The 19,118-nt window shown below is 45.1% G+C and overlaps 1 protein-coding gene across 1 annotated transcript in view; it reads left to right on the forward strand.

Moving 5' to 3' along the window:
- The window catches only part of SYNE2 (spectrin repeat containing nuclear envelope protein 2), a 333,613-nt gene that overhangs the window by 124,942 nt on the left and 189,553 nt on the right, over positions 1-19,118 (forward strand). The window contains exons 37-45 of the mRNA XM_084836884.1: positions 18-220; positions 1,383-1,502; positions 2,302-2,590; positions 3,504-3,673; positions 6,135-6,444; positions 8,525-8,644; positions 9,540-9,884; positions 12,568-12,708; positions 16,116-16,382. Coding sequence (XP_084693010.1) covers positions 18-220; positions 1,383-1,502; positions 2,302-2,590; positions 3,504-3,673; positions 6,135-6,444; positions 8,525-8,644; positions 9,540-9,884; positions 12,568-12,708; positions 16,116-16,382 — 1,965 coding nt within the window. The remainder of the gene's footprint in view (positions 1-17; positions 221-1,382; positions 1,503-2,301; positions 2,591-3,503; positions 3,674-6,134; positions 6,445-8,524; positions 8,645-9,539; positions 9,885-12,567; positions 12,709-16,115; positions 16,383-19,118) is intronic.

A 19,118-nucleotide genomic window follows, 5' to 3' on the forward strand; every position in this document is an offset into this window, starting at 1 on the left:
TGGTTCTTTTTGTCCAGAACTTCCTAACTTTTGAAGGCAAAGGCAGCGATATCCATGAGGTGAAAACTCTCCTGAGCCAGCTGAAAAGGTATTTGCCCCAAGCGCATGTCAACCAGCTGAGCAGCTGGGTCAGGGACCAAGAGGCAGAATTACAGAGAGTGACGTCCAGATGTCAAGCCCGACTGAAGGAGCTCCGCGTCTCTTTGCAGCAGCTTGCTAGGTAAACCAAAATGAGCTGGGCTCAGCTTACCTTAAGAACTGCCTGCAACCCTTTATTTATTGAAATGTTTATATCCCGCCTTTCAGCCATGCAGGAAACCAAAAAAGAAAAGGGGATGGAAAAAGGGAAGGAAAACAAGTACACTCAGACACCTTTACTTAATATTACACAGATCTTGTAATGACCAGCTCTAATGCAGGTGTAATGCTGTAATGCCACTGAAAGTTGCTTGTCTTATCACGACAGGCTGGAAAGGAAACAAATTCAAAGAGAGGAAGAACCAAAAAAGGATGGTGTGGCCCTGCTTCCTTCCTCTCCCTCTGCTATATCCTGATGGAGACCAGGCACTTAAAAGCCAGTTATGTTAGTGCCAGAAGAATATGTCAGCCGAGGGCCTTCCATGAACGTGGTGCTATGGCGGAAAAGGCCACAGTGTCTATAAGCAATCTCTCTTTGAAGGAATGTGTTCATTATGAAACCACTGAAAGTGGCCTAGGTTTTAAATCCATAAATAATAACTTAATTTAGCCATGCCAGATCAGAACAAAGTTCCATTTGATCCGGCATGCTGTTTCACACAGAGGCCAGACAGATGCTTCCAAGAAGCCCACAAGCAGAGCCTTTGGGCTTCCACAGAGCAACTAATTGACCACTGCCATCACATGAGTGTCCAGGACTTCAAGGCTAGGTTGACAGCTATAAGAAGCGGAGTCTTTTTTGTGGTGGCACCTGTCTTTCAGAACTACCTTCCTAAGGAGGGTCACCAGGCCTGCATTCTTTTGACACTGCTCATGTGTTTAAAAACTAATTGGTGGCCTTGCTGAATTGGCACCAAGCCCCTTCATAGCGTTTGCACTGAATAATGATTGTCCCTGGATTTTATGCAGTGGAAGCTGGTGGCTCCTATGTCAGTGGGGCAGTGAATCCGCTCCTGGTTTTTTCAGTCAATCCGCTCCTGGTTTCAGTCAGAACTCTAAAGGAGCTATCCAAGCTATCCATGCTTCTGCCCCTTGGATAGCTCCTTTTGAGTTCTGACTGAAACCCGCAGCAGATTCACTGCCCCACTGACATTGGAGCCTCCACGACTTCACAGCTATATCATTAAGCTCACTTAGCTGTTGTATCTATTTTTTAACCTTTGTTTGTGTGTTTGTTTTTAAAGGCTTGAAGACGACTGTGGTAGCCTGGAGGAATGGCTAAGTCTTCAGGAAGAGAAATTGCAAGAGAGTCAAATGGAGAAGCCAGGACTTGAACATTTCTATCAACTTCTACTAAAACAGAGGTATCCTGTCTTTGTCATAGCAGCTCCTCTTGTACTTTGTGCCCCACTTTGATGCTAGATCAGTGAAATACACATGTGTTTTGCACATGAACATGTATATATATCCAAGCATATATCCCTGCATCTTTGGCATTTGCAGTCATACACAGTCACGGGCAAACTCCCCGTGTAAGTGAAAAAGCAGGGAGGGTGGGTGTGAACTGAAAATCTCTCTGTGTTCATATCTATCTCTCTAATTTGTGTTTGGATGGATGGATGGATGGAACGAATAATAATGTAATAATAAAATAAATATGGTTTAAATTTTTTGCTCACCAACTTGTTAATTTTATTGAAAAAGCAGATCATACCGACTCCGACCATTGACCCATCTGTTCCAGCATTCCTTAGGAGCTACTGTCCAAAGCCTTAGGCATCTGATACATAAAACCTTTACTGTAGAGATGGGCTGCACTCGGTGGGGCACCCGGCACTCTGCAGGGTGCCAGGGGGAAAATTGGCAATTCGGTGTGATAAAAGGTCAAATTTTGTACTCCGTACCACTAACACTGCCATTTAAAAAAACCTGTGTTTTGGGTGTGTGTGTGTGTGTGTGTGTGTTCCTGCCACTGAATTTGGCAGAGGCAGCAGGGGGATGCATGCAGTCCATGGGACAAGTGTTGCTCACCCCTGCTTTAGTGAGAGACGCCAAGACTTGAGCAACATGAAAAGTATTGCCCTTACTGCTGAGTTATGGCCACTTACATTGCCAAAGAAAATAACCTGTTGTTGTTGTTATTGTTATTATTCAATTTCACAGAGAGTCATTTGATTCTTTTGCTTGGCTGGCGAATTCTTTGAGGAACTCTGGATTTACAAGGGACGAAGTGATACTACAATCCACTCAGCTTGTGAGCAGCTACAAGCGGTTACTCAGCCATGTCCGTAAAAGCCTCAGAGCTTCTCAGGTACTTTCTGCAGAGGAAAAGAGTTTTGAAGAGCTTGCCCAGAGCATGTTCTGCTGGATTCAAAGGCTGAAAGAATCGGTCCTCAGGCTGAGCTCCAAAGAAACCAAGACACCCATGGAAGAAAGGCTGTGCCAGATAAAGGTACAAAAACCCACCAGACACTCTGCTCTTTGCCCGTGCGAGGTGATAAATCTCCCCCTTGAACATTTCAGGCTAGTGACAACTGTCTACCAGTTGTGTTTCAACTGAGGCCTCTCACTTGTGAATTGATGTAACATGGTGACACAGAATTGTAGCATCATGATATAGAACAGCCTTCTCCAGCCTAGTACCCTGCAGATGTTTTGGACCGCAACTCCCAGAGTTCCTGACTATTGGCCATACTGGCTAGGGCTGATGGGAGTTGGTCCAAAACATCTGGAGGGCACCAGATTGGTGAAGGTTGATGCAGAGTTTGTGAATTGATGTATTGTCATTCCTATGGCCCATTCTAACATCTGGAATGTACCAATTACAAAGGGAATCCCTGAGGGTGGCCAAGATCCCCCATCCCCCTGGTTAAATAAAAGAAAGAGAGAAACAACCTCAGCCACCTTGTCTTTAAAGGTAAGCCTGACCCACAGACCCAAAAGGTTTTTGATTTCACCTGATCCCGCTCCTCCTGAATTGCCCCCCCCCCCCCAAGTCTGGGCCAAATACTGCAGGCTGGCACTAATACCAATGTTCCAAAGAATTCTTTTTAAATCCCTCCCAGAGCCTCTTTCTAGCAAGCTATTTTATACATTCAAATCCCATGCCATATTATTCCTTTTTCACCCCTCCATTGTTTGTAGCTGCTATTTCTTCCAGTATTGGTCCACTAGCAAATGTGCTGTCCTCCACATATTATCCATCATTTTACAACTCTTAATTGGAGTAAGACTGTCAAACTTACCTAAAAGCAAAACAATAGGTTCTCTTGGTAGTTTGCACCCTTGTTATCTCATCTTCTCATAGGGTAGATCAAAACCAGGGAGGGAAATCAATTCCCCTCATGCTGTTCCTTGTAATACAGGAGATTGTATTGCTGAAAGACGAAGGCGATGCTAAATTACAAAATATCGCAGCTCTTGGCGAACACTTGAAGAGCGATGATGGGAGCAAAAACCTAGCTATTCAGCAAATGGTTTCTGATGTCCAAAATCAGTGGGAGTGCACCATTCATCTGGCCACTGATTATCTGAGGTAAGTAACCCTCAGATGGAAAAGCTGTCGTAGAGTTGGAAAAGATGGTGGAGTCACTTCTGTAGTCAGCCTTTGCTCGAGAGAAAACATTCTTAATTCAGGCTTAGTTCTCAGTGGTAAACCAGCGTCTCGGCTGAAGGTAAAAGCAACAAATCCTGTGGCACCTTTAAGACTAACACATGTATTATGGCACTAGAGTTCACTTCATCAGATCAATGAGTTGTTGAGAACAATGGTTCAGTTAGGGTCAGGGCCAGGGTCGAGGGCCCTGCAGCCCCAGGGCCCCCCAACTAACCACCCAGTGAGCAGCAGGTGATGAGGGCAGCAGAAGCAAACTCCATTTTGTTCCTGTAGTCATGATGGTGCTATGATTTAAGTGAGTCTAAAATGCCAGATATTGTTATGTTCTTGGGGTCAGTCTAAATTCCTTTCCAGGGTTGCCTTGCAACTCAGCGCCCCTGATTATAAAGAGACTGAGGATTCTCCCCAACTCTGTAACTCTTGAACCGGTAATCTTAGTTCTACTAGGCCAAGGGGAGCGGCTGAGTGAGGCCAGTGGTGTAGCAGGAAGTCAGGCTGGGAGAGAGTGAATCTAAGATGGAGGAGAGAACTGATTCTGGCTCTCTGCAGTAAATCCCTAAACAGCTGAGGGGGAGCAGGGTTCTGTTGGACTGGTAATGTTGTGGACCCTCGTTTTATTGTTTTATTATTATTTATTTATTATTATTTATTTATTATAATTTATTATAATTTATTGTTATTATTTATTACATTTCTATACTGCCCCATAGCCGAAGCTCTCTGGGAGGTTTACAAAAGTTAAAATATTAAAATACAATATACAAAGTTTAAAAGCCATTTACATAAAAGCATATGGACAAGCACAGGGTAAATAATAAACCTTTTATGAAAGAATGCCCCAAGTCTTCAGTGTCCTTCTCAGGAAGCGCTGAGTAAGCGCTTACTTCTGAGTAAGCGCTGAAGCTCCTGAAACTTCTCATCTCTCAGAAGTTGGTGCAGTTATAATATTTCTGCATTTATCAGGCTTGTCAAACAGTTTCGTTTTTCTTGTTCTAGAATATAGAAGCAGTTGTAAAGGGTGAAATGGCAGCTGGGGCAGGGGGCAGAGAGAGATGTGTGCTGTGTGCTTCACAAGTGAAGTAATACACATGGCCATCTAAAAGTGGGGCGGGGATAAGATCATTAAGTCCAGGATCTAAAATTGCCTAACTACACCACTGCTCCCAGTCCACCCCCTTTAGCCCCCAGGACACTCCCTTGTTGTTCAGTCGTGTCCGACTCTCCGTGACCCCATGGACCACAGCACGCCAGGCCCTCCTGTCCTCCGCTCTCTCCCGGATTGTGCTCAAGTCCATATTCATTGCATCGGTGATGCTATCTAGCCATCTCATCCTCTGCCGTCCCCTTCTCCTTTTGCCTTCAGTCTTTCCCAGCATCAGGGTCTTTTCCAGGGAGTTTTCTCTTCGCATTAGGTGGCCAAAATATTTGAGCTTCAGCTTCAGTATCTGTCCTTCCAATGAGCAGTCAGGGTTGATTTCCTTTAGGATGGACTGATTTGACCTCCTTGCAGTCCAGGGCACTTGTAAGAGTCTTCTCCAGCACCACACTCCCTATCACCCCCCTTTCTTCTTTTCTGGGTGGTTGGGCATGCTGGGCTGCATCCACCCAATGTTTTTTTTTATTTTCTAGGAATTCTTCTGGGGCTCACATGGGGCCCAGAGGTATTCTTGGAAATAAAGACAGCACTGCGTGCCAGTGCCTCTCAGTTAAAATGTTTTTTAAAAATTAGAATATCTTTAAAAATAAAATAAAAAATCAGGAGGGGCAGAGATGCTGGCGGGCACCATGCTGGCTGGGGATGATGGGAGTTGCAGTGGGAGTTGCAATCCAACACATCAGGAAGGCATGAGGTTGGGGAAGGGTGTTGTATACATTTGGGCTTTGCATAGAAATGTGACACTCCCCTCACCCCTAAGCGACCTGTCCTGGATGGGGTTGCACTCCCCCTGAAGGAGCAGGTGTGTAGCTTAGGAGTACTCCTAGATCCATCTGTGTCACTGGAGCCCCAGGTGGACTATTTTATTGTTTTATACTGTTTACATTGATTTTATCTGTATGCCGCCTTGAGTTCTTAATGAAATAGGGCAGGATAGAAATGTCATTCATTCATTCATTCATTCATAAATAAATAAAATGGCCCTTGTGTTTACAAAGTGTTTCCCCTACTCCTTTCTTTTTCTCTGTATTCATATCTATCTTACTAACTTAGGATCCCACCATGCTCTTGACAAATGTGGGCTTTCAGCACCCCAAAAGCTTATGCCACAACAGATCTATCATTCTTTAAGGTGCCACACCAAGACTCTTGGTTGTTAACAGCTATTTTTTTTCCATTTCAAAACAGCGAGCTGTTAAATTGGTATTGGTTTTTCTCGCTTAGGCACCAAGAACAGCTCCAGCATCAAAGGGAACAAGACAGGCAAAGAGAAGACGACGTAACTGCAGTGTTGTGGGAGCCAGGCAACCAGAAGCAGGAGTTAAGTCTTGCTCTTCAACCTGGCTCACGCGAGGCGCAAAGTCATTTAACAAATTATACTGCGCTTCTGCAGGAAGCAGAAGGCCTAACGGTTCTCTTAAATGAGATAGCAAAGCAACACAGTTCTTTGGGGGTTTGCACTGACAGCTCCTTGACTGAAGAATCAAGGATGGCTTTACAACATCTCCATGAAAGTCTTCTTAGCCAGTTACAGGTGGGTATTACGCAGGTTGCTGGTTTTGTAAATTTGAAATGGAATGCCATGAGGCTGCTCCTGGACTCCTTGCAATCTAGATCTTCACTGGTCAACGGGATTCTCACAAATAGTGGGCAAAGGGGTAAAAGTGTCCCTGGATGGTTCCATTTCAGGCTTCTTGTTTTGTGTGTGTGTGTGTGTGTGTGTTGTGATGGGTAGGATGTTGCACATTTGAATGCTCCTCCATATCAAAATAACCTGCACATTGAAAAGTAGAAGTAAGGGAGAAGGATTCTAGACTAGCCTTCCCCCTGCTATGATAGTTCTATTTATGCAGAGAAGTGCCTTCATGTGGAAGCATTCAGCCATGTGAAACCCCTCCCCCTGCAGCTGCACCCTGAAAAGGTTCAGTCTGGGAGCAGTTTTACCGCTTCATCCGCTCTGGGTGTGAAGTAGGCAATAGACTTCTCCCACAAGTGACCTTAAGAATGCCCTTTTCTCTCTAAAGCTGCCATCTTATGCATACTTAACTTCTGAGTAAATGTGAAGAGGGCTGGGCTGCACAATAATTTTTTAAAAACGTATGAATATGGTTAATGCAGCATGTGATGTGGGAAACAATCTTTTTTAATATATAATTCCTATCAAGCTGCCTGCGTTGCTGGAACAATCTGGTGGGTTCCTTTCTGTGCTCCTGTGAACGGAGGCAGACTTAAAGTTGTCCATTAACAGTCACTAACAGTGCATTCCTGTGTGTATTTACTCAGAAGTAAGTCCCATTGAGCTCAATGGAGTGTACTCCCAACAGGCACACAGGAAGCGGCCTTATACGAAGTCAGAGTGTTGGTCCTCAGTATTGTCGACACTAACTGGAATGCAGTTCTTTGGGGTTTTGTACCAGAGTCCTTCCTAGCCCTACCTGGAGAAGCCGGGGATCAAACCTGGGACCTTCTGCATGCAAAGCAGGGGCTCCGCCACTGAGCCACCGCCCTTCCTCCACATGCTGAAGTGTGCATAGGATTGCAGGCTGAATGTCATTTATTTCATTGCCATAGGAGAGAGCATCCAGACTAGTTCTCCTGGGGGGACACCATCCCCCATGCTAGAAAAACGATACACCTGGCATTTATGATGCTAACATCCAATCTCGCAAAATGCAGGTCTTTTCTCTCGCCACTGTTTAAGCACAACTGGCACCCACACATCAGACCACAGAGAGTGGCAGCTGACTAGCTTCAGGTTCAAGTATGTCTTGACCCCCACAGGAAGGTCACCACCAATCTGTTATTGTTAGGCCAACTCCTGTTACTGTCGGGGAGTGGGCAGGGGATAGTCATATGTGCCTGCCTGGACCTTAAGATCATCCTCAGCAGTCCTTCTCCGGGAGCCCCTGCCAAAGGAAGTGAGGCGGGTGGCTACTAGGAAGAGGGCCTTTTCTGCAGTGGCACCCCAGCTGTGAAATGAGCTCCCTAGTGAGGTTTGCCTGGCACCTACGTTGTATTCCTTCCAGTGCCAGGTGAAGGCCTTTTTATTCTCCCAGGCAATGTAGCATATTAGCTTTCTAGTCTTTTAGCTTTGGTGTTTTAAATCTGTATTTTAAATGTCTGCATTGCTGCTAGGTTTTATTCTGGTTTTATTCCGGTTGTACTGTTATTTTGTGGTTTAAAGCCTTTATATTTTATATTGTTTTATCGTGTGCTTTTTGGTTTTAATTTTTGTGAACCGCCCAGAGAGCTTCAGCTATTGGGCGGTATAGAAGATAGATAGATAGATAGATAGATAGATAGATAGATAGATAGTCAAGCATACTGCAAGGGCCTCTGGGCTGTTCCTTAGTGAGGCTCCTCACCCCTTTAGCTCTGCCTTTCCCTTTGCCACCACTGTGATTGGGGGTACCTTACCCACCACCACCACCACTGCGTCTCTGTGCCTAGAGGGCAGCTTAATGCAAGTCCTAGGACACAAGTAAAGGAGAAGCCTGGGTGCTTTAGCTTCTGATGAAAATATTTTGAATGGTCAACAATATTGGACATCCACGTACACACGATGTGTCATATGGCCATGTTGCATTGAAGCATGGGAACTGCTTAATTTCCAGAATACAGCAAAGCTCTTGGAAGGTCATGCTGAGGAACACCAGCGCTGTAAGGAACTGACGGCACACTTGAGGGCCACCCTGAAGGAGCTCTTGGAGTCTACCGAGGCAGTGCATCAGCAGGTCAGGAGGACTTTCTTTTCAGAGGACTTTGAAAGCTGATAAACTGTAGAAAATACTGCTTACTTCACTAGGATCAGCGTGATGGGCAGGAAACGTTGGGCAATAGTACTCATATTTCACATGCAAGGTGTGATTTCTTTTTGAGGTTTTGCCTCTGCAAATTTTGGATTTTATAAGACATAGGGTTTTCTGCCTCAGATTCACAGTTGATGGGAAATTATGATGGAAAATTGTGGATGGAAAAGTTGATGGAAAATTTTTGGGAAATTATGTCGATTTCAAATGTGCATGTTTTAAATTCGCTCAAAACACCTTAACTAAGCAGATGTAGCAGGAACTTTTCTAGGCTCCACGACTGGTTTGTTATGTAGCCTGAGTCATCGATCATTCCAGAGATCCAGTGGCCACGGGCCCAATCAGGGATCGTTGCTGCAAAAGTCGGAGTAACGAATCATAGGTATTCTTCCTGAGGCAATGTAGCTTCAGCACCACATCTTGTTCTCGCAGCCTTTTACGGGTGAGCAGCACTAAAGCACACATGGAAGCCTGCAGAGGCATCCCATTTATTTCATTGGAAAGGATAGTTCTTGAATGCTCATTCCGTTGTTGTCACGAATCCTTCTCTTCTGCTGAAATAAATGGGGATCCCCACACATGCAGGAGCTCTGTGTGTACGCCAGAAAGCATATGGGTCTCTTGACTGGGGAAAATGACTCTGGTTTGTTTTTTCTAACTTCTCATTGCAGTCAGCCTAAGTCTGTACCAGTAATTCCATGAGCCTTTGATCTTAATGATTTTATTTATTTACTTCCTCTATTGCCAGTGTTTTCATAGAGGGCAATAGCTTTTGCAGCGGCAAAGACCTTGCGATGACTCTTGTTCTTCTTCACTTAAGGTACAACAAGGTATCCTTTGTCGAACTGAAGACACATTACGGGAGATTATAGCAGTAGTAGACTCCATCAGGCAGAAGGTCTCCCCGCCAGAACAGGCATGTGTTAAGGATAAGGTGGATGCACCACAGACTAAACACAAGAAGCATCTTAAAACTAAACATAGACATGTGGAACAAGAGGCTAAGAACATCCAGAGTGACATACTCAAGCAGAACCGCGGTCAGATCCAAGAAGAGCTGGATGCAATGACAGACACAGGGAAACAGATAATCTCTGGTAGTCCCTTTGCTGCCGAAGAGAACAGCATGGTGGAAGTGCTTGAAGGATGCCAGAAAGGGAGATCTGTAAGTGTTGTGGGATTTCTTTATTTTTTATTTAAAGGTGTATCCCACCTTTCCACCAAGAAAAACAGCACTCAGGGCAGCTTACCGTAATAAAACATGAGTAAAACAATAATAAAACACAACAGTAACAATAAAACAGCATATTTATGTATTTATTTATTATAAGAGTGCACAACTGTGGTGTCCCCAGTGGTAAAACGAAATTTAAACAGCATCTCTTCCCTGAGCTCCTATTGAGATTACTTTTCATTGGCTGGAGGAAACAGATGTATTTATTTATAGAATTATTTATGAGTTGCCTTTCAGCCCCAAAAGATGACTTACAATTTAAAACTTTAAAAGACCATAACACAGCAAAATTAAGAACAGGCGACGAACAATCCTTTAAAAACAGAGAGCGGAGGTTATACACTTAAAAATCACTCAGAAGCCATGTGGATCAAAATGTTTTAACAGGCTGCCAAAAACTAAACAAAGAAGGGGTCAGTGTAACTTCCTTAGGGAGACAGTTCCACAATTGGGGTGCTGCCACTGAGAAGACCCTGATTCATGCTCCTACCCACCTAGATGACATTTCAAAGGAAGCAAATGTTATATGGCCCCCCCTCCTCCCCACCACCATGTGGGTCTATATGGCAGCTTTACTAGGTCATTTCACCTGGTGCTTCCACCTACTCCCACATGAACCTGCCTGAATATTGAGTTGATCTTCAGGGGCCCTTTTCTACGTGGAATTCTCTGTACAAAGAGGCTCCCATAGCATCAAAACTTTTGACTGTTCTGACATAAGGCAAAGTCCTTTTTATTTGACCAGTCCTTTTAAATCTATGCCATATCCGTTCATCGCTGCTGTTCTTCAGATTGTTTTCTAGTCATCGGTGTTCTAGTCATTGGGCTGGATCCAGCATATGCCTCCTGCAGATGGAAGGGCTCCTTCTTCTGATCCAGCAAAGCGCTTTGAGTGATAGAAGGGGGAGGGATCATAGAGTGGGAAGGGGCCATCGCATCCAACCCCCTGCTCAGTTGAGATTCTCAGTGAAGGAGGTGATTCTCACTGATTTTCCCTTTCCCCTACAGCCCCCCCATGCCCCCCCATCTGCTGTGGAAAATTGGGATACCCCTTTGGAGCATTGTGAGAGGTGTCTCTGGGGGTTGCAGTGGGAGGACAGAATCGATGATGATCACATCCCCTTTCCTTTTCTCCCGGTGGGAACATTTTGAGCAGAATGCCACTCACTGGGTGTTACTGCTGGTGGAAGGAAATGCTGGATCCAACCTACTGTCAGAAAATTTCCAGCGGGCTTACAATGTTACATGACAATTAAGTCACAATTTCATTATGCATTGTAAGACCCCCTAGAAGTTTTGTTCTTAACTGAAGGGCAGGGTAGTGGGGCAGTATCCAATGCTGTCACAGTGCTAATTATGTTGCACTAGCATAAACCAACATAACATGAACCAACATAGCATAAACCAACATAATGGCATAACGCCATTAGTGCTTGCTAGGCAAAGGGAAAAAAGCAGTGATTTGCCACCGAATTTTGGCGATGCAGTTTGCTGTTGCATTTTAGCAGCAAATTGCCACTTTTCTCCTCTGCCTAGCAAGTGCTAATGACATTGTGTCGGCTAGTGTCAGTTTACACTAGTGCAACATAATTAGCACTAGTGCTATGAGAGCATTGGATACTATGGAGCATTCTAAATCTTGAATGAATGAATACATGTCTCTCTGTGGATTTAAAGCCCTGGTTTCTCATTTACTCTAACCTTGGGTCCAGGTAAGGCTGAAATCAGTACGATGAGAATTGGGCTTTGCCTAATATAACATTGGAGGCAACTTTCAGGTAAACTGAAGATCACTTAGGCAGAGCTGGGGATGATTAGGTTTGTACCATTTTATTTATTTTATTTTATTTTAAAAATTTCTTGGCCGCCTTTCAGGGCAGAAGCCCTCCCAAGGCGGCTCCCAGCAATAAAATACATTAAACAAGTTAAAATATTAAAAGCAATAAAAAATATAAACACAATAAAATAGCAATAAAAGCCAACAATAAAACCAGCAGCAACGACAATAACAACAACAACAGCAGTCCTATCAACAGAAGGCCACAGTAAAATAATACGTTTTCAAGGCCTTCTTAGAAGCCTGCAACGACGGCGCATGGCGTACCTCTGATCGCAACTTGTTCCAAAGATGTGGAGCCACTGTAGAGAAGGCCCTGTCACATGTGGTCACCCACCTAACTGTTCTTATGTATGGACAAATGCGAAGGGCCTCTCTTTCTAATCCTAAAGAGCAGGCAGGCTGATATGGGTGAAGGCAGCCCTTCAAGTAACTTGGTCCCAAACTGTTTAAGGCTTTAAAGGTCAAAACCAGCACTTTAAATTGGGCTCGGAAACACACTGGTAACCAGTGCAGCTGGTGCATTGGTGTATTTTACCACTGTGAAAGGCTGTGGGGCCAGTGCTGCGGGATTGGCATGAGTAATGTAATATTCATTATTACTTTTATATCAATCTCCTCATGATGTTCCGTCGGCAAGACATTTTGCAGAACAAAATTTTGCTTCTGCCTTAATAATTCTCGGCTTTATTGTCTTGTCACTTGTAGTGACATGATCGTGCTTCACCTTTTCCGCTCTAGTCCTTGATTGACTTAATTCTTTCATTTTCCTGTCAGCTGCAGGAAAAACCCTTCACAGTGAAAAATCAAACGGATAGAGAAGCTCCACAAGTTTTCCAGGAATGGCTGACAAGTAAAGAGCAATTACCAAGATCCACATCAGTTGAATCTAACAAGGGACCGTCTTCAGTTCTCGAGGTAACTTTTTTTCCTCCCTGACCACCTTCTTCCTTTTAAATGTTCCACAGAATTATTTGGAAAACTTCTCATGAAGGACAGCCATAGAGGGGCATGGCTACCTGGGGAAATTCGGAGGGCCAGATTTGGCCTGCAGCACTGAGGTTCAACACCCCTGTCCTAAGCTTGGCATGAATCCTGATTATTATTTTCAAGAATCCCAGAACCCTGGACACAAAAAAATTCCCTGGTGTGGCTGTATCTGTGGCTTTCTAACACACACATTTTGTGGGCGTTGATGCCAACAGGAGTTTGTGGAATCTCCTCTCCTGTTACCGCAATCCTGTCACTCCTCCATAAGGCGCCCTGAGTTCTGAACTGGGGACTTTGGTGACTTCTGTTCCCTTACTCTCTGTAGCACCATGGCAGTTTTTGTGGTCCACCTCTGGAATAAGTTGCCATCAGGGGTCCACCAGGCCCCATCACTGCAGGCTTTTAGGAAGGCCCTGAAAACATACTATTTTACTTTGGCCTTCCGTGGTATTTTTGCTGCTGTTTGCTGTTTTTATTCCTGTGTTTTTTCTGCTGTCGTTACTCGTTACGGTGTTTTTATTGCTTTTTAAGACCGTATTGGTTTTTATTATGTGTTTTATTATTGTATGCCGCCTTGGGAGGGCTTCTGCTCTGAAAGGTGACCAAGAAATATTTTAAGTAATAGTAATAATGTGCTTTGGACTCTTTTTAAAAATGTCTGTGAGTCTGCAGCATAGCAGCGCATAGAATGCTGCTGTGCCACGGAGACTGACCGACCACTCAGTTGGTGCCACCTTCTCCTCCTCCTCTTCTCGCTGGGGAACAAAGTGCCCTGTGGTTTATCCCTGAGATGTGAGGAGGTTGAACCGCTCAGCTGCTGGGCATTTCCTTTTCCTCCAGCAGCAGCAGCAGGGAGAGGAGCAGGAGGCAGCACTCGCAAGAGGTCAGGTGAGCAAATTCCCTGCCAGTGAAGTGAGGAGGGAGGGAGGGCACAAAGAAGTGGCTCACTTGCCTGGCTTTTCATGGCCACTGCTGCTGTTCCTTCCACCTCCTCCTCCTGCTCCTGCTCCTGCTCCTGCTGGCCATTGCGAGCATATTGCACTGGCACTTCACCAACTCCATTGGCTTCTGGTCCATTTCTGGGCCCAATTCACAGTGCTGGTCTTGACTTGCAAAGCCGTTCGTGGCTGGGCCCAGGTTATGAGAAGCGTCATCTGTCTCTGCACGCACCTGCCTGCACTCTGAGAACATAATCAGAGAACCTTCTCTGGGTTCCCCCACCTTCTGAGGTAGAGCAGCTAGTTACCAGGGAAAGGGCCTTTTCAGTAGTGGCATCCTGGTTTTGCACTCTCCCCAGACAGACTGTCCTGGTGCCTGCTCTGATGTTCTCCCAGCATGGGGCAGATACCTTCTCCACCCCCCCCCCCAGCTTTTAAACTAACTTTTGATTATCTGTTTTAGCCTGCTTGTGTATTCTTTTAATGCTGCTTTATCAAAGTGCTGTTTTAAGCTTATGTGCTTGCTCTTTTATTGTCTTGTAAACAGCCTGGAGAGCTTCAGCTAGTAGGCGGTACAGAAATGGAATGAATAAATAGACAAATTATTACATTTTAAAATGTTTTGTCAGCTGCCGTGATAAGTTGATCAAACGTCAGAATATAAACCTTAATAATAAATAAATTCCATCCCATCTCAGGAAAGCAGCTTCAGGGTACTTTGTTCTCCAAAGGATGAGGAGGTCAACGTACTCTTGACCCCAAAACTGAGTTGCTCAGACCAAGCAACCAGGCCCAGTGGAACGAATGTCAGTGTCTTACGTGCAGTCAGAGCATAGGACACTACCTTATACTGAGTTAGGGCATTGGTCCATCTAGTTCAATATTGTCTACACTAGCTGGAAGCAGGCCTCCAGGGTTTCAAGCAGGAGTCTTTCCCAGACCTGCTACTCAGAGGTGCCATGGATTGAACCTGAGATTTCTGCATGCAAAGCATGTGCTCAGATCCTGCGCTACTGCATCTAGCTCAGCGGAAAGCAATGGCTCTCCCATATCTTGGCTGGGGGGGACTTTCCCAGCTCTAGAAATAACAGGGACTGACTGAACTTGGGTCCTTTTGTATGCAAAGCCTACGCTCGGACACTGAGCTACGGTCACTTCCGGGACTTGAGCCATGCTGAGCTAGTAGCTGTAGTCTCACCCTCTAGCCAATGTAGGAGAAATAATTTATGGATAATAAATCTAATTAAGCAGGCCTCTTGTTATCTTGACAGGCCCTTACTTCCTGTCTATATCTGGGTCCATAGAGATGTTGTGTAAAACGACAGGACTCAGTTGCTTTATAAACAGATGCTCATAGAGTATATTTTAAACATTTATTACAAGCAAGCAGTTGTATTTAAGGCAATTATAGAAAGAAATTGATTCCATGGTGTTTGTTGACAAAGCTGATAACAGGGAAAGAAAACGAGGCAAAGCACAGTGCATACATTACCAATGCTGATTTTTGCCAGCCGTGATTACTCGCGCAAGGAAGCCACCCCACCCAATATCTTCCCTTCACTTTTGACAGTTTTAGACTTGAACATGACATGTAATATTATTGTATACTGTACTCTGATTGGCTACTGCACTCTTTTAATTCCACCCCTTCATATGTGCATGACGTCATATTTTGACTTGTACAGTCCTCTAGAAATTTCCCAACTTGTCCTTGGGGGGTTTGACCTGTCTGGGACACGGACCTTATTGAACAAGAACGTTTCTTGTGAAGTTCCCTTTTTCCCAGGTCAGCCTCCCTGCCAGTAATCGGTCAAGAGCAAACTTTGGTTCAGTCAGCCATTTTAGCTATGCCTCTTTGATATGCCTGAAATGACCATCGCCTTAAATTGGCCTAACCATCTGCAGTGAATATGATGCCATAGTGCAGAAGAGGGCAATCCAGCAAGCCCCTCCACATGACAAGCTGCCTCAGTGGCACAGAGAGTAAACCAGCCTTCTCCAGTGCGGCATCCTCTGGATGTGTTGGACTACAACTCCCAGCATCTGGAGGGAGTCATGTTGGGGAAGACTCGAGTAAACCAACTGGATCTGGCCATCCAAGGCCTTAGCTCAAGATCCCAGGCACCCCACAGAAGAGGGATAGGATTATGGCAACAGGAGAGAACTTTCAACTGACTAACTTTTGCAAGAGCTCTGGTATTTGTGATGGCGAGATTCTGCTGCATCGATTTGCTTCTCTCTTATTGCCCCTTTATTCTATTCTTTTGCTGTACAAGTTCTTTCCATTAAAAGCCAATTGACATTTCAGTAACTTTTGTCCTGAGAAGGTTATGTTTTTCTCTCTCTCTCCCCCACTCCACCCCACCCCACCCCACTCATTCCACATCCATTTGTCAGGGATTAAAAGGCAGTTTGATAGAAGCCCACAATTTCCCAAACGCGGCAAGACAGAGTGAGAAGCGGCTACAGAAATCAGGACAAATGCCGGCTGATGATAATCTTCTCGATGAGCTTCAGCGGCGGCAGCCTGGCTATCAAAAGAAATTGCAAGCGATGCGTGGCTGGCCAGAAATGCCTCGAATCACTTTGCTGTTAATGAATGGCAAAGGAAAGGCGGCTGACCCTGCTCCTTCATCCATTACCCATCCGTTGCCAGAAAGCGAGGTAATAATCTCTGTTGTTGCACAACTTCACTGAAGGGCATTGTTAAGTGCTATTATTGAACATGGGCGGCCCTTCAGCCAATACAGCCTTTTATCCATAACTCCAGCAGCTTCACACTTTCTCTCTCCTGTTTCTAGTAGAGGAGTGAGGTGGACGCACCGTGCCAATGACCTCTGGCTTAATCTGATGTCCAACGTAATATTGCCTGTAGAATCTGGTTTAATAGATGTCCAGTATGATGAACGTCTCTCTATTGTTGTTGATTCTCATGATTGTTAGAGACCTTTGATGTAGCTGTCTGAAGGTCTGTTGTTCTTTTTCTTCTGCTGCTGCTGCTGCTTCAGGTCTTCTCCATGCCTGAGCTTTGGCCAAAGCATTATGCTTGGCTTCACAAGAGGCCAGTGTTGTCTAGTGGTTAGAGCAGCCTTCCCCATCCTGGCCCACTCCAGATGGGTTGGGACCGCAACTCTCAGAATTCCCAGCCAGCATGGCCATCTGGAGTGGGCCAGGTTGGGGAAGTCTGGGTTAGAGTATCAGACTAGAACTAGGGAGAGCCAGGTTCAAATTCCCCATGCGCCATGACACTCATTGGATGTCCTTGGACTGCTCACCCACTCTTCACCTAAACAACCTCACAGGGTTGTTGTGACAAGAGAATGGGGTGGGGGAAGAGCCATTTTGTTGTTGTTCAGTCGTGTCCGACTCTTCGTGACCCCATGGACCATAGCACGCCAGGCCTTCCTGTCCTCCGCTCTTTCCTGGAGTGTGCTCAAATTCATATTCATTGCATCGGTGATGCTATCTAGCCATCTCATCCTCTGCCGTCCCCTTCTCCTTTTGCCTTCAGTCTTTCCCAGCATCAGGGTCTTTTCCAGTGATTTTTCTCTTCGCATTAGGTGGCCAAAATATTTGAGCTTCAGCTTCAGTATCTGTCCTTCCAGTGAGCAGTCAGGGTTGATTTCCTTTAGGATGGACTGATTTGACATCCTTGCAGTCCAGGGGACCCATAAGAGTCTTCTCCAGCACCACCGTTCGAAAGCATCAATTCTTCGGCCCTCAGCCTTCCTTATAGTCTAGCTCTCACAGCTATACATTTGTTGTTGTTCAGTCGTTCAGTCGTGTCCGACTCTTCATGACCCCATGGACCATAGCGCGCCAGGCCTTCCTGTCCTCCGCTCTTTCCTGGAGTGTGCTCAAATTCATATTCATTGCATCGGTGATGCTATCTAGCCATCTCATCCTCTGCCGTCCCCTTCTCCTTTTGCCTTCAGTCTTTCCCAGCATCAGGGTCTTTTCCAGTGATTTTTCTCTTCGCATTAGGTGGCCAAAATATTTGAGCTTCAGCTTCAGTATCTGTCCTTCCAGTGAGCAGTCAGGGTTGATTTCCTTTAGGATGGACTGATTTGACCTCCTTGCAGTCCAGGGGACTCGTAAGAGTCTTCTCCAGCACCACAGTTCGAAGGCATCGATTCTTTGGCGCTCAGCCTTCTTTATAGTCCAGCTCTCACAGCCATACGTTACTACTGGGAAAACCATAGCTTTGATTATACGGACCTTTGTCAGCAATGTGATGTCTCTGCTTCTTACTATGCTGTCTAGGTTTGCCATAGTTTTCCTCCCAAGGAGCAAGCGTCTTTTAATTTCATGGCTACAGTCACCGTCTGCGGTGATCTTGGAGCCCAAGAAAGTAAAATCTGTCACTGCTTCCATTTCTTCCCCTTCTATATGCCAGGAAGTGATGGGGCCAGATGCCACGATCTTAGTTTTTTTAATGTTGAGTTTCAAACCAGCTTTTGCACTCTCCACTTTCACCCTCAACAAGAGGCTCTTGAGATCCTCTTCACTTTCTGCCATTAGGGTGGTATCGTCTGCGTATCTGAGGTTGTTGATAATTCTCCCAGCAGTCTTAATTCTGACCTGTGATTCATCCAACCTGGCGTTTCTCATGATGTACTCTGCATATAAATTAAATAAGCAGGGTGGCAATATACAGCCTTGTCGTACTCCTTTCCCAATTTTGAACCAATTGGTTATTCCATGTCCAGTTCATACTGTTGCTTCTTGTCCCTCGTACAGGTTTCTCAGGAGACAGGTAAGGTGGTCTGGTACTCCTGTCTCTTTAAGAATTTGCCAGAGTTTGTTGTGATCCACAAAAAGGCTTTAGCGTAGTCAATGAAGCAGAAATAGACGTTTTTCTGGAATTCTCTTGCTTTCTCCATGATCCAGCAAACATTGGCGATTTGATCTCTAGTTCCTCTGCCTCTTCAAAACCCAGCTTGTACTTCTGGTAGTTCTCGGTTCACATGCTGCTGAAGCCTAGCTTGTAGGATTTTGAGCATCACCTTGCTGGCATGTGAAATGAGCGCAATTGTACGGTAGTTTGAACACTCTTTGGCATTGCCCTTCTTTGGAATTGGAATGTAAACCGACCTTTTCCAGTCTTGTGGCCACTGTTGAGTGTTCCAAATTTGTTGGCATATTGAGTGCAGCACTTTCACAGCATCATCTTTTAGGATTTTAAATAGCTCAGCTGGAAGACTGTCATCTCCACTAGCTTTGTTGTTAGTAATGCTTGCTAAGGCCCACTTGACTTCACTCTCTAGGATGTCCGGCTCAAGTTCAGTGACCGCACTATCATGGCTATCAGGGACATTCAGATCTTTCCTGTATAGTTCTTCTGTGTATTCTTGCCACCTCTTCTTAATCTCATCTGCTTCTGTTAGGTCCCTGCCTTCT

This window comes from Heloderma suspectum, chromosome 1 (genome assembly GCF_057233095.1).
Source record: "Heloderma suspectum isolate Gila_16-S chromosome 1, 16-S_ref, whole genome shotgun sequence".
Classification (NCBI taxonomy): domain Eukaryota; kingdom Metazoa; phylum Chordata; class Lepidosauria; order Squamata; family Helodermatidae; genus Heloderma; species Heloderma suspectum.